Source organism: Nesoenas mayeri (genome assembly GCF_963082525.1).
Source record: "Nesoenas mayeri genome assembly, chromosome: 13".
In the NCBI taxonomy this organism is placed as follows: domain Eukaryota; kingdom Metazoa; phylum Chordata; class Aves; order Columbiformes; family Columbidae; genus Nesoenas; species Nesoenas mayeri.
This window is the reverse complement of record NC_137550.1, coordinates 20,019,979-20,041,621: the sequence shown is the minus strand read 5'-3', so window position 1 is coordinate 20,041,621 and position 21,643 is coordinate 20,019,979. Positions and strand designations below refer to the sequence as shown.

At 55.8% G+C, this 21,643-nt stretch overlaps 1 protein-coding gene across 1 annotated transcript in view; it reads right to left on the bottom strand.

Annotated features, from left to right (window-relative positions):
* EFNB1 (ephrin B1) overlaps positions 1-11,615 on the bottom strand; it is a 43,674-nt gene extending 32,059 nt beyond the window's left edge. The window contains exon 1 of the mRNA XM_080352702.1: positions 11,287-11,615. Coding sequence (XP_080208828.1) covers positions 11,287-11,402 — 116 coding nt within the window. The 5' untranslated portion in view covers positions 11,403-11,615. The remainder of the gene's footprint in view (positions 1-11,286) is intronic.
* Between the last annotated feature and the right edge of the window lie 10,028 nt (positions 11,616-21,643).

Sequence of the window (21,643 nt, the reverse complement as noted above, 5' to 3'; positions counted from 1 at the left end):
GACCCCTTCTCCTGCCGCCCGCGGCTTGGCGGCCGCCCCGGGGACGGCGCTGGCCGTGTCCCCACCGCGGGGACAAGGGACAGAGGCTGCCGCAGCCTCTGTTGCTGCCTGGGCTCTCTGGTCAGGCTCCGCTGACCACAGATGGTTTTAATGAGCTTTAACAAAAGCCTCGGGCAAGGGTTGCAGAATTCGCCGTCCCGCGCCGCTCAGCGCCCTGCACACCAGTTCCCAGCAGGATGGCTACTGGTGGCACTGGGACCGCCCGACAAAGCGCCCGGGGCACGGGCAGGACTGAGCATCCCAGCTGGTAATGAATCGGATCGGGTTTAAATCCCTCCCTCTCCAGATCAGACCCAAAGGCCCGTGGAGCTGGAGCGCTGCCACCCCGCGCCAGGCGCTCCGCGGCCAGCGCCGGCCCCACCTGCCCCCTCCAACAACCAGGATTTAATGAGCGTTCTTCCCCCGGCCACGACACCACCACGTCCTTGCCAACGAACTTTTGCAAGACCCTTAAAAACAAAGGCACTTTCCACAGGTTGACCAAGTGACGTCCAGGCCCAAGAGTGAAATCAGCTCTGGGTTATGACAAGCGCAAATGAGGTTTAATTCCGGTCTAACCCATTAAAGCTCAGCTCTAGCAGCGCACAACCGCGATGTCTTTTGCCGAGCTCTGTCCACCTCCCCTGACACGGAGCTTTTCCAGTCCTCTCTTCCTATTGTCAGCGTCTATTTTTAACCCCGAGCATTATTTCTCCCTGTGTGACTTCAGACATTCTCTGGGGACGAGCTGGAATTGCTGAGCTGGTACCAAGCAAAGTGACTCAACTCTCACCTTCACAAGCACAACAGAAATCACAGCAGTAGTAAATTCTCCTCCATTCAACATTTTCCCTTCCCCAAGCCTTCTCCAGGGCTAAGAGCAGGAGAAACTGCGGGCAAGCAAAACCCGTGTCCATCAGCAAGCAACAAGCTGTTTCGCTCCTTTTCCTTCCCTGGCACCTTCATCATCAGCTTCATTTAACTCTATTGCAGTTATCTTGATAAAAATCCTGCATCGACACCCATTACCAGTGTAAACCAAGGTCAGAACGGTAACCTGAAAATAGGTCTTATGAGTCAAGGCTCCGATCTGCCGGGCAGGGGGAACCAGCTCAATAAATATGCAGAGAGAGGCACATATCCCGGTGCAGAGGGAGGAGGCGTTTTCCTGGCGGGGCCCCGGATGACAAACGCTTCATTACTCCCTTTCAGCTGGTCCTCCCGGCGCTGCAGAGCAGTAATTAAGAAGAAGGTCAGCAGCGAAGCCCTTCAAGAATCTCTACCTTCAGGGGAGTTTATCAAAACAACCCACCATTTGCCTTCGCCTAAATTCATAAAGTGAATAAACCCAACACCAAACACTCGGAGACATCACATTGCACGAGCAACACGTGAGCATTAGCCAGATGTTTACACTATTTGGCATTAAGGACTAACAATCATTAATAGCATCACTAGCAATGATGCAACTATCAGCAAGTCTCTTTAACACGCTAGGAAAAGGATTCTCACCCCCGTGCCCAACAAGAAGTCGGCAGCACAGATGTCCCCAAGGGAGGGCACAGGATGGACGAGGCCCCTCTGCCAGGTCTCAGACATGGGGTGAACCGAGTGCACAAGGGACGCGCATCTGCAGGCACCCTAAGGAGAAGGTGCCCTTGGACAAGAGACACAAGACCTTCTCCACTCTGTGCACAGGTACGATGCTGCAGCACATTAATGCTTTGCTTCTAAGTCTGATACTCCACAAGTCTCCAACTGCTTTACAGGCATAGCTGGACTCAATCCTGAGGGCCTCTACCAACCAAAATGATTATGATTTTAAGAGCTCCTGGGAGCTCTGCAGGATGGGCCACGTGTCTCCATCCCATCCCGCGAGGCACCTCCATCCCCATCCTGCATGCCTCCATATTCAAAGAGATAAAAGAAGGAGAGAAAGGCTTTGTGTGCTAGAGCAGGAGCCAGGAGGACCCCCCGACCCAGACATCCCCCTCCCAGGCTGGGGACGGCACCAGGAGTCCCCGCAGTCTCCCTGCCACTGTCCCCATCCCACACCGTGCCTGCGCACAACACGCAGCCCACACCCCCAATGGAGTAAAACTCATCCAGGAAGTGATACTGGGTGGGCACCAGTGCCCTCCCAGCCCAACGGCACAACCAGCAAATCCCCAGCCCCACATCTGGGGTTTGAAGTGGGCGCCCACACCCGCCTTCCCGAGCCCACAGGCTCCGCAGGCAGCCGAGGGAGGTGCTTCGGGAAGGCTTTCGTGCCTCTCCTGGATGTGATGAAACCGGCCGGGGAGCACGAAACTGCCTGCGGTGGGTGGGAGCACCCAGGGCGATGCGCAGAGGATTCCTGGGCGCTGTGGGAACGCACGGGCGCTCCCCGCCCCGCGCACGCCCTGCCGGGGCAGCTCCCACCGCGCGGCACAACACCCAGCGCAGCCCCGCGCCAAGGGGGTAATTAGGGGAGCAGCGCCCAGCGCTCACCACGGCAGGACAGACATCAAAAGCATCGCTGGCTGTTCGGCCTCCCCGGGGCTGGGAACCGCTCCTGGGAAGGACCGTGCACAGGACCCCCCTGCCCCAGCCGTGGGGGATCATTCCCGGTGGGGTGCTGTCCCCTCCCCAGCCCTTTTGGGAATAAAGTTTAATTTTACAAAGGAAAACAAGAGGAAAATTCCGAGACATTAAGCCAGTCAGTCTGGGCCATCCCAAGCACTCTCAGCCCCCAAACCCTGCAGTTTGTCCCTCTCCCTGCCTTCGTCACAGCTGCCGGGACAGGGTGGCCCTGCAGAGGGCTGGCACCATCCCCTGATGGAGGGGACATTGAGCCAAGCCAGTGCCATCGTCTCCAGCATTCCGTGAGCAGGCTCTCCTCCATGCCCTACCTCCACCAACAAGTTTTGCTGTAGTTCAGTTCTCCTCTCCCTCTGCTGCCCCAATTATCTCAGCAATTAGGCAGAGCCGAGGCAGCGCTGACGGGGCACGGGGAGGGGAGCCGCACAGGCAGAGGCAGGCAAAGCAGCCCGCGTCCTCGCAGAATTCACACCAAAGAAGAATAATACAAATTTTAAACCAAACACAGCTGAAGGGGAAATTCCAGCCACCTCCAGCCCTTCGCACCTTCCTGAAACCCCAACCCAGGCGGGCCCCCGGGTGATGGGATCCTGGGGCTCTGCCCAGCATGAGAGAAGGGGCTCTGGACACCCCCATGGCACCGGGACAGCCCTTCCCCACCTCCTGGGGAAGCATCTCCTCCTTCTCCTCCTCCTGCTGCAGAGGAAGCTGCAACAATGGGATGCACCAGTGCCAGCTCGGCAGGGGATGCTCATGGACCACCCGCCCAGCTGCCCAGGGACAAGGAACGTGCTGGGGGGGACAAGCAGGTGCGGGGGGGACAGGCAACGAGCCAGAGCACAGGCAGCTGCCCAGCCCCCACTCGCACTTGGTGCAAAGGGCAGCAACCTGTCCTGCCAGCATGGGGGGGACACATGGAAGCCCAGTGCGGAGATCACCCCACAGGGGCTGCGGAGACCCCTCTGCAGCAGAGGGGCTGATGCGTCAACGAGACCTTCCCCTACAACAAAATAAAAGTTTGCTGGCTTTTTTTTTTTTAATTTCTTCTAAAATAATTGACTGATTGGCCCCAGTTCCGTGCTGGGACTGGATCCCAGGGTCGCTCTTGCGTGAAGCGTTTCTTGAAGACACCAGAGAGGAGGGCAAGGCAGAGCCCGGCCGGCCGGGGCAGCGGGGCGGCACCCGCACCCAGGTGCACATTTCCCATCGCACCCAGAGGGTGGAAACCCAAAAACTTAATCCCAGCTCTGTGCCAGGCAGGGACTGAGTCAGCCGGGACGAGCACCCCCGCTCCCGCACCCTTGGGAGTGAGTATGTGCCAGAGAGGGGGTCTGTTCCCTCTGGGGACGCTGCCCCTGTCCCTGCACCCGGTGCCACCCCCTCCTCTCCTCCCTTTAATCCCCAGCCCCAAAGCAAAGCCCTTTTAGGGGAAAGTGTAACGCAATACCTGGAAAATTTCTCCCACCCGCTCTCCGCTGCCGGCTGCCAAATTTAAAACATATTTGCTGCTCCGCCTCGAAGAAATGTAACCTGCTGCTTAATTCCGACACGTTTAGTCTTTGGGGGTGATGAGTGCTCTTGAGCACCAAGCATCAGTTTGTGGGTGCCACTGGTCCTAAAGCCCTTGGGACGGCAATGAAATTGCCGTCCCAAGGGCTTTTAGGCCAGTGACACCCCAAGGTGATGCTCAAGATTCAAGGGAAGGGACATGGACCACCAGTCCCCATCCCTCGCCCCATCACTCCAGCTCCTTAGCAGGAAGAATTTTCCAGCAGGGATGGGTTTGGGAGGAGTGGAAAAGGGGGAAAGGGGCACAATGCGTTTAACAGACTGAGCGATCCAACAGGGCCCATTAAAGGAAACAATTTGTAATACAATAATTATTATGTCGTTTCTCTGGACCCTTTCGTAAGCCTCTCTTTAAAAAGTTAGACGCTTGACGTTGCCCGTGGAAAGCAGACAGGATCTGTAAGGCTGGGGATCCTCGAGTGCCCGTGTGGACCAAAACGGATGGGACGTCACTCCGGTTCACAGGGATCCCAGGATGGCAAAGGGATCACCGGGAACGCACAGGGAGCCGATGCTCCCCAAGAGACCCCCACATAAAGGGTCCCCCCGCTCTGCACAGCGCAGGGTCCAGAGCTGCATTTGCAGGGCCACATCCTGGCAGCACAACTGGGACCCCACAGCTCCCCAGATCCCGCTTTGATGCTCCGAAGTTCTCGGCCGCACATCTGAAGAAAGCGGCGGTAGCGAACAACAGAGCCGAGAGCAAGCAACACAAATCCCCGGGATAATGAGCCCGGAGGAGGGAGACGGTGGGCTCTGTCTGAGGAGGGAGCCGTGCTTTTATTGGAGAGGCCTAAAAGGGCTATAAATCCTCAGATTCAAAGGCGAGCTCGAGCTCTTTCAAGTCGGAGGAAGGCCTGGGATGTGTCAGCCGGGAGGACTAACCACGCCGCGTCCCCTGCTGAAGTGGCCTCTTCAGCAAAGCCACGCTGCTGCCCGGGATATTACACCAGATCCGTTCCATATGCTGCCTGCTGCAGGCAGGGAACGCCGGCAGCCCCGCCGGCACGGGGGGAGCCCGCCCGGCCAAAACCAGCCACCCCTCGCTTTAAGTGGGGGGAAGCGCCTTTGTGCCCATTCCCTCTTTTCCAACGCACATGGACAATTTGCCCCCCAAAACCCCGGGGGGAACTGGGGAGGCCACAGACCACCCCCTCGCGTCGGGCGGCGATACTACAGCATGCCCAGACAAAGAACAGCGGAGCCCAGCACCATCCCGCTGCCCCGCGTCACCGCATCCGTCCCCGGCACCGCTCCGCGCCCCACCGGCAAACCCGCACACCAGGCTGTGCTCGGGCCTTCCAGAAACCCACGGAAAACGTTCAAATCGGCAAAGAGGAGAAAACACTGAGCCTCGGCTTTGCCACTAATGCATGTGCAACCGCAGACGTTTCCCAGCCTTAATGAGAAGGAAAACATGCAAACACTCGCTGATCAATATTAATGGTGTAAGGGTATTTATAGCTGATAAGCCGTGAAAATGCACTTTGCTTGTTCTCAAGTACCTGCTCAGAAGCTGAAAATGCAGAAAGCCAGGCAGGGTGGATGGTCCCTGAGGCCGAGTTTGTGCTGCTGGATGCACCAGCTGCTGCCGGGTGCGAGGACAGGGACTGCCGGGACAGGGACACTCGTGTCCCATCATCACACATGGGGCAGCGATGCAGGCTCAGGTGCCACCAAAACCAGCCAGGACGCCCCATCCCAGGGCTGTGCAGGGCACGGGGACCCAGCCACCACGAGGAAGGACTTCAAAACTCCAGCCTGACAGAGCAGGGACAGGGACCTCATGCAGCACCCCCTGGGCATCCCACCGGCAGCACCTCTGCATCAGCACCAGCAAGAGCCAACCCATGGCAAACAGGGTGAACACGAACCCTCTCACCGCAGCCCAGCCCCGCCAACGGCCATGGCACATGTGGACGTACGCACCAGTGCAGCACCATGGTGGGACAGAGCCCTCGAGAAACACTGGAGGAAGTTCATGGTCAGACACCGACAAACCCCCTGCTCCGGCTCTCCATGCAGCCCCCATGGCCAAGCCCGGTCCCACGCCTCGGAAACGGGGGGCAGCCCACCTGGGAAGGGCCGACTGCGGGTAGGAAAAGGTTATTCCTGAGCAGCCGAGCCAGGGTTATAAATAGCTGGCATTTTTGAAGCGCAGCTGCTCGGCTGGGGCGGCACTGCCACGCCGGCACCTGAGCCGGGTCAGATCCCAACCGGGGGCGCCGGCAGGGAGAGCTCAAGGAGAAACCGCCGCTCACCAAAGCACAGCGAGTAACAGCCCAAACCTGTCCCGCATCCTCCGTCCCTCCCCAAGGAGGGGGTGCTGGAGACCCCCGAGCCTCCCATCCCCTCCGGGCATCGCCTGCAGCCCCAGTGCCAGAGGAACAGCCCTGCACCCCAAAGCACACACACCCCACCCCGGGCACAAATCCAGCCTAACCAAGCAGGACATCTAACCCCAGCTTGTCTGACTGGTCTGGGACCAAGCCCGGACAGGCTGGCGGAGCCGGGAGCGCCCAGGATCCCAGGGATCTGCACGGCCAGGAGCAGAACGTGGGTGCTCCAACCAGACACGAGGGGCACCAAAAGCCTCCCCAAAGGATGTACCAAGGGGTGCCGAACGTCACCACAAGCAGGCAAAACGCCACCAACTCCCTCCTGCTCCCCGGAGAAGGGTTCTCAGCCACGTCACCTGCCCCAAAGCAAGGGATGGGAACTAGGAAGGAGAAAAGCAGTGGAAAGCAGCAGAAAGGAGCCCGGGCACTTTGGAGGCGAGCACGACAAAAGCCCCGCAGCCGCATTCCTGCCCCGATGTGACGCCGCGATAGCGCCGAGCCCAGAGTCCTCCTCCTGCTCTCCCCATACAAGCAATCATTAATTAGACACAGAATGGATTTCAGCTTTGTTTCTCCCCACCCTGTTTCAGCTGCCAGACTCCAAGTAGCATGTGCTACTGATCGCTACAAGATGTTTTCCCACCGGACCCCAGCGCTTCTCAGGCAGAGCAGCTTCCCAGCACCGCCACCGCTCTGCCGATGACGGGGTGACCCGCCGGGGGGACCGGGGAGCCACGGCGAGCCCAGAAATCCTGCACGGAACAAGGAGCCACCTCTAACGCTGAACCCCCAGTTTCCAGGGCACAACCCAAACACCTTCTGATGTGCCATGCGAGGGGCAGCACGTGCATCGCGGCTCTTTGCAATCCCCACCACGCGTGCAAATGTGTGCAGGGCTCAGGGGGGGACCCTGTGCCCCCAGAACAGCTGCTCAGGGGGACCTTGCCTACCCCATAAGGCTGCTCAGGGGGACCCTGCCCACCGGGCTGAGGTCACATCCCTCGCTGCTTGGGACCGACATCCAAGGAGCAGGTTCCAACCACAGGCAATGAATGGAGAGGCTCAGGCTCCGCGCAGGAGGGGAGCAGCCCCCACCAACTCCCTCCCAGCCCTCCCCGCTCAGAAATGGCACAAACACCCCATCCTGTCCCCGCTGCCACCCGGTTCCCGGGGGCTGCAGCAGCTGTTTTGCTCCGGAGAAACCTACGGCTCCTTTTACAATCAATCAGCCACCCCATCACGGCTCTTTTTTTCCTTTTAAAGGAAGCAGTTAAATCCATTTTATAGAATCCAGCGGTATTTACCCAGCTACTGCAATAGCCGCAGACCTGCCTTCGCTAGGTTTCTTTTTTAATTTAAGTTAATGAAGCCATTCCCAACCGACACGCAAGGCACCCTGGATGCTCCTTTCCCCTAGGCACAACACGAGAGGTAACCTCAGCATGGGGGCTCCATGCTTTGGAGAGAGCAAGAGCCCCCCATGCTGGGAGGGCACCCACCAAAGGGTCCCCCCAGCACCCTTGGAACAGGCTCCTCCATTCCAGAGGGAAACCCCAACCAGGGCACAAACCACCCAGGCTCCTCTGGAGACAGCAAAGCCCCGGGGAGCTGGAGGTGTACGAAGGCTCCGCCAACCAAAGGCGGCTTTTAATTAAAAATAAGCAACCTTGTTTTCACGATTTCCCAACTCCTTCCACTGCAAAGCGCCTCATGCGCCCACTGGTACGGTAATTAAATTACATCTGCTCCGACAAGTGCGAGCCCACCGCTGCAGAGCCCCCTCGGAAACCGCCTTCCCGCCAGCACTTTGTCCCTCGTAAAAGGCATTAAAAAAGGCAAAAGATACGCCAGGCTTCAAACTCGGCGCTTGCAGAATTCAATAGGACACCATAATGTCATTAAAAGACAGAATAAAAATACCACAAAGGATTAGAGTTTTGTCTGGGTTGAGTTTCCCCCTCCCTTTCCCGCTGCCTGTTTCTTTTTTTCTTAACTAAACGCATTTATTTCATTTTTCAGAGTTGCTGGGCTGCTCCGCCGAGCGAGCGAGGCCGCGTTCAACTTTTATACGAGAGCAAAGCCGAGCCGAAACGAGCCGCTCTTCAGAGCCACGCGGATGATGTGTCCCATTTCCCCCACCTCCTTATTAAAATACCTTCTGGAGAGGCGAATTCCAGCCTGAAATGAATTTTCCAAACCATATTTTATTAGGAATGCTTCCTTTTAACGGCCGGCACAGGAGCCCACCAGGGTCAATATTTCTCCAAAATTACAGCCAAGGGAGTTGAGGAAGGTTTTCGCCAGAATTTCTCCTGCAACTCCCGGCTGTCCAACACGAGCACGATCCCCCCACTCCCCCGGCGGAGCGGCAAGGAGGCCGATTAGATCCCAAAAGCACCTCCAGCGCCCCCCAAAACCTCCCTCAGACACAATGGCACAAAATTGAAACCATATTGGCTCCCCGAGACCCTGGAAAGGGGCTTGCAGGCATCCTGGGGAAAGCTCACTCAAGCTTGAGCCCGAGCTCGTCCCATGCGCAGGTTTGCGACAATTCTCTCCTTTTATCCAGTAAAAGCATTTCTAGGCCTATTTTTTCCACCCTTCGAAGACATAGAATTATTCACCATAGGAAGACTGTGAGGATTTCACTGCTGCTGTTTGGACACACACCTAGGAGCCAAAGAAAAACATTTCCCTAGTACAGCATGAAGCCTTGCAGCTTAAGCTGGTCTTAACCAGACCAGGAAATCGGTCCTGCGATCAGATCAGGTATCAGCATCCCTCCGATAAGCACCACAAGACCAGGAACCAGCCCGTGCCGCCCCCGTGAAGCTCTAAGGCAGAGCTGCCCAGGGGAGAACAAAAATATGTTCATTATTTACAGTGACACCACCAAGGCCCAAATGGCCCAACGCGCGACGCTTTCTCCTTCTATCTGTTGGAAAATTCCACTTAGCGATGTTATTTTTAAAGGCTTTAGTTCTCTTTACTCTAAAAACAAGAGTTAAAGCTCAGCGTAGGGCTGGCACAGTGCAGAAAGGGCCTCGAAAGCCCAAAATACGGCAGAGAACGTGCGTGGGGCGTTTTAACGCATCCATCCAGGAGAGTTAAGCCCAGTCTAACAAAGAGTGTGGCTTTTCCTCCAACTGGAACCAGACTTTGTACAACACGAGGAAGCCAGGCTGGGGAACCGCGAGCCGGGCAGGAGCAGGGGGAAGAGCCTCTGCCCGACACCACAGAACCTGCACAAATTCGGCGTTAAGGCGTAAAAGAAAGTGAAGGACTCCAAAAATTGACCCCAAAGACAAGGGTCTAGGGTCAGCCCCATGGACACAAACCAACGGGGCACGAGCGGGACCTTGAATGGGCATCGAGAGCCCCCACTAAGGCGAAACCCAACCACGGCTGCTGGCCCAGTGTCGGGACCCCTCCCCAGCCATTTCTGGATGGAAATACCCACATTTTGGGCACTTCCCACCTTGTCCGTCCGCCCCACACCCCAGGTCTTGGCAATTTAATTAAATCCAAGGCTAACAAAGTGGGCTGGGGCGACATGGCGCATCCGCCCCCCCTCCCCAAAAGGCATCGCTACCTCCAGCTGCTGCTTTTCAACTCAAAACAGGGATTTTCTGGAAGCGATTTGCCGACATCGCAGACTCGCAAGCACGACGGATCAACTCCCAGGGGGAAAGGGATTTTCCCCCCCACACACACACTTTTTCTGCTCTCAACCAGGGGACACATCTCCAAAAGGAAGGGAGGACAAAACCACACCAAGCAGGAGGATTCACTCGGGGACGCCCTCGTCCCAGCAAAGTTAAAATTAAATAAAATAAAATTACAATAAAAGTTTGGTTGGGATAGACGCGTTGGAGCGGGAAGGTGGTGCAAATCGACTCCCTTCTCCAATCCTCAAAAACTCCTCTTTTTTTTTTAAGGGAGAAATGGCCAAGATAAACAAACACTGTGATTTACAAGATAAAGCCCAGCAAGGGGGCTACACCACCACCAGCTCCCAGCACCTTCCACTCCTCCTCCTCCTCGCCCTTCATCCCGGAGAGCTGCGAAAGCTCCTTCTCATTGTTCCTGCAGCTCAGCCGGGGCCCAGACACGAACATACAACACACATCTATATATATAACTTAAATGTCTATATAGCCGGAGCGAGGCAGGGGAGCAGCCCCGCAGCCGGCCGCCCCCCCGCCTTCCTTTTAGGAAAAAATAAAAATAAAAAGCCAGAAAAAAAGAAAAATAAAAAGAAAAATCGGTAATAAATCCAGTTCTCGCGTCGGCGTGGGACGGGGGAGCAGCTCCCGGCCCCCCCGCAGCCCCCGGCCACGGGGAAACGGGAAAAATCCTTTCAAATGAAAGGGTTTGTTAAAAAAAAATAAACCACGTTTTTTAAAAAAAAATCGGAAAAGATTACAAGGAGAAAAAAAAAAAAAAACGTTTAAAAGCCAAGAGGATTCTTAGAGGTTAAAAACCAAAAATTAAAGCACTTTTTGTTTTTAAGGGAAGGTGAAGGCGGAGCAGCCGCCGGCGCTCGGTCCGTTCTCCAGCCGGGGGTCGCTCCTCTCCGTCCGTCTCCCGCAGCCTCCAGCCGATCATTTTTCCTTAAAAATCCTGCGTTTTTCGTGTTTTTTTTTAATTTTTTCCTTGGTTTAGGGGCTTTTTTTATATTTTTTGCCGGGGGGGTGCGAGGTGGGTTCCCCCCCCACCCCACGCTTCCCCCCCGCGCACCCTCCGTTCCGCCACGTACTTGGGGTTCGCGGCGCTCCACGACACCGGCTCCAGGCTCTTGGCGAACGGGGCGGCCAAGCGGCACAGGGCGAGCAGGACGCCCAGCAACCACCGCCCGCCGCGGGGCCGCGCCATCGTCCCTCGGCGGCGGGACGGGACGGGCGTCAGGCGCCCATTCCGCTCCCCCGCCGCCTTCCTCCGGCTCCCGTCCCGCCGCCGCCGCCGCCTCCTCCGCCGCCTCCTCCTCCGCCGCCGTCCCCTCCCGTACAGCGGCACCGCCCGCCGCGACGGCCGCTCTACCCCTCCACGCAGGCAAATGGAACGGGCAGCCCTAAGCGAGGCGGCCAATGGCTGAGGGGAGCGGGGGGGGGCCTTGGGGCGCGGGGACACGCCCACTTGGTTTTCTTAAAGGGCGCGCGTAGCTTTTTTTGTTTTCGTGCATTTCACCGATTTATCCGAGCTGTAAACGGGAAAGGAGGGGAGGGGGGGAAGACGGGAAGGGGGACGGGCCGTCGGGGCGCCGGGGGGCGCCCCGACGGCCCGTCCCCCTCCCCGTCTTCCCCCCCTCCTCGCCCCGTATTCAACTGCGATCCAACAGCGCCTCCTAGCGGACACCGCCGGCCCCGCCCCTGCCCGCACTTGGGAACCGCGATCGGCCCGAGGTCGCCGTTATCCCGGCCGCTTTTTTTTTGGGGGGGGATGATGGGGGAAATGGCTCCGATTTGGGCCGATTTACGCCGAAATCCTAAATAAATCCTTTTCCTTCATTTTTCTGAAGATCCGACCTGTTTTCTTTCTATTACAAACATTTAAAACACCTCTCCAGAGTCAGTTCGCTTTCTATTACAAAGAGATGATGATGATGATGATGATGATGACGATAATAATAATAATAATAATAATAATAATAATAATAGTAATAATAATAATAAATAAACTCTGGTGTCAGATCCATTTCCCGTAAGAAATATCTTTTAAGCCCCCTTAGTTTCCTTTCTGTTATGAAAACAAATAAATGCAAATAAATAAATAGGAAAAGCAACACACTCTGGCGTCAGTTTCCTTTTTATTAATAAAATAAAAACACTGGAGTCAGTTCACCTTCTATTACAAACACCGAAAAGATCTCTGGAGTCAATTCCCATCCAACTTAGGAAATGTCAAATGCCCTTGTTTTGCGACACCCTGAGACACATTTCTCTCCGTTACTCTTTTTCTTGCCTCTATTTCCACATTTCTCCCCCTGGTAAAACCGTTTTGTCAAACTGGGGTGGAGATTTATCACATTTCTGCATTTTAGGGTAAAAGCAGCGCTTTGCTGTCCTGGTGACACCCTAATTCTAAAGGGATGGAAACGCTTGAGAAAAGAGGGGAAAATAGAATTTAAAATAAGAATAATAATAATAAATTGAATTATTTGGAGGGAGGATCGACAGGGCGACCCACGGGGCCCACGGCCCTGCCCGTCTCCCCCTGCCCCATCATCTCCGGCGCCGACATCCCGCCGGTTGCCATGGCGATGCCGGCTCAGGTGGGGATGCAGGAATCCCTGGGAAGGAGGATGCTCTGCCCAGACCACCCCCACGGGCAGGGGAGAAGGGGGCGGGATCCCTTCAGGATCGAACCCCTCTCACCCCCAACAAGTGGAGCCCAGTTTGGTACTGGGGGATGGGTGCAGGAGCCAGGCAGAGTCACCAACCTGCATCCAAAGGTCACCCTGTGCCATGATTTTGCGGGTGACAATGGCACGGCTGCTCCCGGCTCACTGGGACACCTGGGCGCTGGGTGACACGTGGGCGCTGGGTGACACCTGGGTTTATTGCCTCTGCCCGCACAGGAATGTCTCAAGTGATACCGAACCAAACACCTGTAGGGTGGGAAAGGCACCGTGGCACAGGGAGAGGTGTCACTGGTGGCAGGGGGCACCTCGGCGAAGTGGCACCACTCCTGAAGAAGGGAAAAGCCCTTCCCAGTACTTCCCAGTGTCGCTCCCATGGCAGGGAACACCCACCTCGTGAAGTCATTTCGGGACAAAATTCCTGATTTTCCCACCCAGCCCTGCAAAGGAAACTGGTGGTGCTGAGCCAGGGCGACTCCTCAAATGGTTCTGGGTAAAAATAGAAAAAATTAATGAAACAAAACCAATAAACTAATTGGAAAATGGGATGTGCTGGGAGCAACAACACCCTGTTCTTCTCCAAGAGCAAGTGTGCGGGGAGAGAGCATGGAGAGCGAGTGTGCAGTGCACCCAGAGCGAGTGTGCAGAGAGTGCACAGAGAGCGTGAGTAGAGGGTGCACAGGCACGAGTGTGCAGGGCAAGTGCACAGAGAGCGTGGGAGTGGACAGTGCACAGAGAGCCAGTGTGCAGGGAGAGTGTGCACGGGGTGTGCAGGGAGAGTGCACAGAGAGTGAGTGTGCAGGGAGAATGTGCATGGAGTGTGCAGAGAGAGTACACAGAGAGTGAGTGTGCAGGGAGAGTGCACAGAGAGCCGGTGTGTAGTGCACCCGGAGCATATGTGCAGTGCATCTAGAACAAGTGTGCAAGGAGAGTGCAGAGAGCCAGTGTGCAGAGAAAGTGCACAGAGAGCAATTGTGCACGGAGTGTGCACAGAGTGACCATGCACAACGAATGCACACAGAGAGTGTGCACGAAGAGTGAGCGTGCATGGAGAGGGCACACACAGAGGGTGTGCGCGGAGGGAGCGTGCACGCAGAGATCACACACAGTAAGCGGTCACAGAGGGAGTGTGCACAGAGAGAGCACACGGAGGCTGTGCATGGACCGAGTGTGCGTGGACGGGACACACATGGCGAGAACACACACAGAGCATGCATGGAGCAAGTGTGCACGGAGAGGTCACACCTGGCGAGCCTGCACAGTAAGAGCACACACAGAGACTGCACAGAGTGCCCGCAGTGAGCACACACAGACACTGCACAGTGTGCCCGCAGTGAGCACACACAGAGACTGCACAGAGTGCCCGCAGTGAGCACACACAGAGACTGTGCACAGGGCACACACAGAGCGCACACCCGGCGAGCATGCCCGCAGCGAGCACACGCTGGCTGAAGTTCAGAGGGCGCCCCAGCTGCGGGGGCTCCCCCCAGCCCTCCCACCTGTCCGGAGGATTCGCGTGCCATACGTCATGGGAAGCAGCGCTTATATGATCCCGTGCCAAGGACACGTATGTGCACAGAGGCACAGGGGGCGAACATCGGGACACACGCGGCGTGACCCTGCACCAGCTGCGCGAGCCGCTACGGGTGCCCCGGCCACCCAGAGCCGCAGGAGCGGTGGATGCAGCTCTGCACGCAGGATTGACGATGCGGGACTTGGCTCCGGGTGGCTCTGGCTGCCTTTGATGTCCGGAGCAGGGGACAGCTGGGCGATGGATTAAATGACTGTGGGTGTCACGAGTTTCAAGGGACTCAGCTCCTGCACAGGCTCCCCGGAGGGGAAGGCTGCAGCTGGCTCCCTTCCTGGGAGGGTGCAGGGCTTTCCAGCAGCCCAAAAACCTGGAGCTCTCCCGGAATCTTTGCTTACAACTGGGGGCGGCTGTGGGAGAAGAAAGAACATCACTTAATTCCCACATTCTTCATATTGTTGGGGCCACATGCACCTCAGCACATCCCCTGCCCGCACATCACACCATCCCCTCCCCACACCGCGTGCCCTTTGGTCTCCTGGCTTCCATCTCCTTCCTCGTCCACCTCCCTTGAAACCTGCTTTACAATGGTAATGCGATTTTGGGGGGCGAGCTGGGGGATTCACTCCCACCTGCTTCCTTCTACAGGGACAAGGTGAGAAAGCAGTTTTTGCACCCCTTTTGGTATCACCCCCAATGTGCGCAGCTCCACATCATCCCCCTCCTCCCCAGCAGCTTCTTGCCGTGCACAATCACACCCTCATCAAGTGATGATCTCCATCCCAAAATGTATTCCACAGCCACTTCATATTTAAATTACCTGAGAAATTTCATAGCGAAAGAGTAATGGGATAAAACAGAGCAAAAGAAAATTTAGGCTGAACACCAGGAAAAACTGCTTAGTGCTGAAATCTGCTCGGCTGTGGGATGGTTCCCTCAGGGAAGCGCTTGAGTTATTTAAAACTCACCTAAATAAAAATCGGCGGGGAATAAACTTTGCTCATCCCAAAGGCACGGGCACCGTGGGGCCTGGTAGATCTTCCCCTGAACTATTTTTGGGATGAAAGGGATGAGATCTCAGCGGGCTGGACCCACACGGCACGCGGATCCCAAACGGCTTTGCGGGGAAACAGCCCCGTGCAGATTGGGGCCGAAATTCAGGATTAATCCAACCCACTTTAAAAAGGAAACCCACGGGTGCTGGATGTGGGGAGATACCTGACGAGCCCTGCGCCTATTAAAGAGCAAACAGCCCAGCAAAACGGGTGCCAGAAAACCAGCGTCGCGCTGCGAAATCAGAGGATCGCGCTCAGAAATGAAGGTGATGTCAAGGATTTGCTTTCGCCGTGATTTATACCGTCGTTCCTGCGCTCAGGCTCCTGGAAACTTGCACCTTCTGCAGATGTGCTGGCTGATTAAAGTGATGCAATGTATTCACGAGCTGTGTAATACGATTTTAATTAAAAAGCCCGTATTCTAACTGAAAATCTGCTGGGCTGCTCAGCCCCAGCGCCGCCTCTGGCGCTGCCCGGGCGCTGGGGCCCGAGAGCCCGCCAGGGAAACGCAGCAGCACAAGGGGGTCGGGTTCCAGAAGACCCGTTTTATGGGGCTGAGAAGTCTCCTGCATAACCATCCAGGGAAAGGAAGTATTAAAATCTTTAACCAGTTTTCAGAGACGCGATAATTAAGGTGTTGTAAGCTACAATTGCCTGGGAAAAAAAAAAAAGGAAGGCGAGGAATAAGATTTGGATCATTTTGGAAGTGGCCACGCATGGGTTTGAGGTTAAAAAAAACAAATTTAAAATAAAAGAACGAGGAAAAGAAAATTCCTGTAAGAAAAAAGGAAGTATAAAAGGTGACTGAACAAGGGCCTGCGAGGAAGAGGAGCGGAGAAAGCAGGAGCGGGGCGTGCGGCCACGGGCACTGGGGAGTCAGGGAGGAAAGCGCTCAGCACCGTCCCGCCATCCACCGCTCATCAGGCGCTTTAATGGAACCTGAGCACGGGCATAATGCTTAAGCATCTTCAGTGGAGTTGCTCCCTTTCATCGGGATCTCTGGGGAGGAAAGAATATTGGCTTAAATTAATGAGGCCTCAGAAATGGGTGAGAGAGATTGAATTTACTGCTTTACTCCGTGCTTCTGCGAGGGACGGGCAGCGGCAGCTGCTGGTGCAGGATGACCCTCCATCCTCCCGGGGGCTGGACGAGGTGACACCAAAACCTGCATCCCCAGCAGGGCTGGCATCACCCTAAAACACAACGGGAGCGCAAATGGGGCAGCAGGAACGTCCTGAGCAGCCAGAAGTTCCCAAAAGCCAAGCTGCGCACACTGAAGTCCCTGCCAGGAGGAGATTGTCTTGCTCTTCTAAAGAGCAGATGCAATGAGTGGTAGGGAGCTATTTTTAGAATATTGTAGGGAACATAATGAAAATGACTCAAATTGGCCCTAAACTGCATGGTAATATATCCCAACATCAACGTGGTGGGGATATATCTATATATATATATCTGTAAGGTAGGAATCTACCCGCTCGTGCAGAGCGTGCTGGAGGAGGAGGAGTATCTAATGGGGTACGGCAGAGGTCACTCGTTAACATGGTCCGTAATGACCTGGCAGAAGGTGTGAGCAGCATGTTAATGACCTGGCGGAGAAGATAAGCAGCTCATCAATGGAATGGCCGCGGCCGCCCCGGTGCACGGGACCGCACGCTCTTCCCGCCAGAGAACATGAAAGGGGCCCGAAACACGCACAGGAAACTTCATGGGCTTGTTAAGGGGCCAGAATAAAAAAATCTAATCGGATCTATCTGATTAAAAACTCATCGGAGGGGGAAGAGCAGCAGCTCAGCAAAGGCTGCTGGGGGTGGCAGAGCCGCAGGTCAGGTTTAATCTGCAGCTATGCCGGAGATCTTCTCATCTACCTCTCCTAGGGAAAACATAAAGTGCATTTTCAGGTCACTGATCCACTGAAAGAAGGAAAAGCCCCAAAAAGGAGCAGAAGCTGGAGGAATGGTATGTAAGCCGAGATTTTAAAACACATGGATCTGTTTTCTTTGGACCGGTAGCAGCGAGGGGAAGTCACAACTGCATGCAAATATCCCACAAGGTTTTAACACCAAAGGAAAAACGATTGAGGGTGCCAGAGGAGCAGAAGGTGAGCTCAGGCCATATCCCGCCCCAGGGGAAAGCGCCGGGAGCCCGAGGCTGTGGTTTGCACCACCGGTGCCATGAGGGACACGCGGCGGCGGCGGAGGAGCCCGCAGCACCAAAACCCAGCGAGCCCAGGCTGCTCGCCCGCTTGCCGCAGCCTCTGCGCCTTGGCCAGGGCAGCCTGTAACAGTGGCTGCCGACCTCATGGTCAGATCTGTTGTCCCCAGCGTCAGATCTGCCATCCCCATGGTCAGATAGATCTGTTGTCCCCAGTGTCAGACAGATCTGTTGTCCTCAGTGTCAGATCTGCCATCCCCAATGTCAGATCTGTTGTCCCCAGTGTCAGATCTGCCATCCCCAGTGTCAGATAGATCTGATGTGCCCAGTGTCAGATCTGCCATCCCTAATGTCAGATCTGTTGTCCTCAGTGTCAGATCTTCCATCCTTAATGTCAGATCTGTTGTCCCCAGTGTCAAATCTGCCATCCCCATGGTGAGATAGATCTGTTGTCCCCAGTGTCAGATCTTCCATCCCCAATGTCAGATCTGTTGTCCCCAGTGTCAGATCTGCCAAACCTGGTGTCAAATATGCTGTCCCCAGTGTCAGACCTGCTGTCCGCAGGGTCAGAGCCCACGGCTCGGCAGGACAGTGGGTCTCTGCTGGCTGGCAGATGCTGGGGACAGCTGTGCATGGCCACAGTCACCACGCTGCTGCAGGAGGCACCTGGAGGAAGAGGAGGTGGACTGGATGGACTGAATTCTTATTTCAGCTCCCAACCCATGGGCACCCCCCAGGGCAGGGTCCCCGCAGAAATCCCAGCACGTCCCCACCCGCACAAGTGCCCCGACCCAGCCGGTGATCTCACGTGAATGAGCTCAGAGCTGGCTGGGTCCTGCCAGGATTTACATGGGAGGCTCCAGAGAGTCTGTGTGTACTCAGAGCCCTCCCGAGGGGAGGGGAGGGGAGCGGGGCTCCCTTTCCTGCTCCCCACCCTGCCCTGCCAGCTCCTGCTCCCTGGCAGCCCACGCTGCCTCCCCGGGCAGCTGCACCAGCTGCCAGCACCAGCTCTGCTGCCGCGGGGCAGCCAGCTCCAGCACCCCTGCACACCTGCACTCTGCATCCCTGCACATCTGCACATGCACACCTGCATCCCTGCACTCTGCACACCTACACCCATGCATCTTGCATCCTGCATCTCTGCACACCTGCATCCCTGTACCCTGCATCCTTGCACCCCTGTATCCCTGCGTTCCTGCATCCCTGCACCCCTGCACATCTCCACCCAGCACCCCTGCATCCCTGCACCCTGCAGACCTGCATCCTGAATTCTTACATCCCTGCATCCTTTTATCCCCACATCCCTGCATCCTGCACGCCTGCACCGAGTATCCCTGCACCCTGCACACCTGCATCCTTGCACCCTGCATCCCTGCACTCCTGTGTCCCCACATTCCAGCACCCGTGTCCCTGCACCTCTGCATCCCTACCTCCTGTGCATCCCTGCATCCCTACATTCCTGCGCTCCTGCAGCCTTGCATCCCTACTTCCCGGCATTCTCTGCATCCTCATATGCCTGCACCCCTCCATCTCCACACCCCAGCACCCCTGCATTCCCTGCACAGGCCATGCCCACCCACCCCGGGCATCAGGAGGAGACCCCATTTCCCCCCAGGCAGGACACCAAGGCTGTGAAACCCTCCGGCTTAGGCAGAACCTGCTGCCGTGCTGCCCGCTTGGGCCGTGGCTTGTGCCACGCAGCCCGGGGTGCCTGTGGCAGCAGTTCTGCTCTTCCAGCCGTGCTGAGACGCTGATTCCCAGCACGGAGCAGAACGGGGCCAAAGGCAGCAGAGGAACGTGGAGAAATGATGCTTTATCTCAGCAATCGCAAAAAGGATAAACTGACATCATGAGTAGTTGCACAGCAGCGTTTCTTTTGTGGGGCTGGTAATTTGTGACAGTGAACATCACTGAAAATATCTTAATGAATGTTTATTTTGATGGCTGTGTAGGTTTGGGGTGACGTGTCCCTGGGTCTGGAACAGGGAAGGAGGCAGGGTAGCGGGAAAAAAAGGCAGATTTTTTTGACTTGCTGCCCAGAACCACAAAAATGTCTTTAAAAGGCTCCCTCCCTCGCCCCAACAGGCTCATCAGGAGCAGAAAAGAGCTCATGGAAAGAGGAGAGATAGAGAGATAGAAATTCAGAGGCAAGGGGTGAGGGGCAAAGACATGGGAAGGAGACAGACAAACACACACAGAGCAATTTGCATGTTTTATGAGTCTTTGATTTCGGTGTATTTACAACCTCAATGCTAACACCCTGGTGGGAAGTTCTGGAGATTACTGTATTTACCCTCGATTTCGCTTTACATCTTTATCAAGCGATCTGGCTGTCTCGCCTCCAGCCAGCCGCTTAACGAGCTGCAGCTACGGCAGGTACAGACGGGCTCAGAGACGCTCGGCTCCCCCTGAGCTGCTGGGGTGCCATGGGGTGCCATGGGGTGCTATAGGGTGCTATGGGGTGATATAGGGTGCTATAGGGTGCCATGGGGTGCTGCATCTGCCCTACCAACCACTGCGCCAGGCCTGGGGAGAAAGGAGCTTTTGCTGGGATGCTGCTGGAAACGCAAAGAGAATCTTAAGAAACAGCAGAGCTGTTAATGTCTTTTTTCTTTTCCTGGAGGGATCTAATCGCTTTGTTGCTGTTGTTGTTTTTTTCTCCGGCTTCAAAGGGAGGTGGCAGCATCTCTGGGGTCAGACTGGGTGGTTCCTGGTTCAGCGCTGGGTTTATTCCACACAGGGGAAGAGGAGCCCGAGCGCAGAGCACTTGGTTCCTCAATGGGAGAGGTGCCAGCGCTGCGGCAGCTCCTACCCGGACAGCATCCTGTTCTTATCCCATTTCTTTCCCACTTCCATCCTCTTTGAGCCATTTTCTTCCTGTGTTTCCACCAAAAGGAGTCACACGTGCCACAGCAATGGGGCGGCCGCTGGACCGGCGGCTGCAGAACGTGCAGCCACATGCTCTGTGTTCAGCTGATACTGGAAACGCTGCATCCAGCTCCAGAGCAACGTCCAGAAACCTTGCTGTAGCAAATGTCGTTTCTACCAAGGGCCTTTCTGTTGGGAGAGACAATTTTTGGCAGGAATTTCAAGCCCCGGCTGAATCTCTCATCTGATCAGAGAGACCCTGTCACCCAGACACAACTGTTTGCCATCCAAGGAGCAATTGCCCGACACTGGGTTTTGCCACCAAAAATCACACCGTGACCCCGATTAGCACCCTGGAGAAGCAGATAACGAGTGCTTCTTCCAATGCCCTTCGCAACATGTTTGCTTAACATCCATCTCATGATCTGCCTCCATCCCTCGAGGCGCACCCCTAATTCACCCCTTATTCTCTGACCCTCTGAGCACGACAACTTGTCACCAAGGGAATGTTTTCCAGAGGACTTTGGCTTCTTTTAGCCCTTGGATTTCCCCCAGACAATCACGATTGTTATTTATTTTGTGTTTTCCCTCGGATTCGGACGCCCACGTGCGCACCAGCAGGACGGCTGTGCCCGGAAAGGCTGTGCCCGGAAAGGCTGTGCCCGCAGCGCTCTCTCCTGCCCGCCCGCCTGTTCGCTACCCAATTTCTGCCGTTTGAACCCCGGGACTTGGCTGCAAGCCCCCCAGTATCTTTTCCACTCCATAATTGGGCAAACACTGCTCTTCCTATCAGATCTTCAGCGCAAGCACTGACTAGTGTCTACAAGCCCTCTGTGAATAATAAGGAATATTCAAGGAAAAACTTGGACTTTTTCTCATCTCCTTTCTGCCAGGAAACTCATTTTTGGGGGATACCTGTGGGAAGCGAAGGCAGCTGAAGCGCAGGCAGCTCGCAAGCACGGGCAGTACTCGCATGACTATTCATGGGCAACCTTTGGAGTATTTGCCTAAACGCCAAGCAGATTTGGAGGAAAACCAGGAAAGCTGCAACCCCCCGAAAGGCAGCGACCAGGCTCTGCCGCCACCTCACCGCAATTCTGCCTGCAAAGACTCTGCTGCTGCAAAGAAGCTTCCCCACCACCTCCTTCAGCTCATT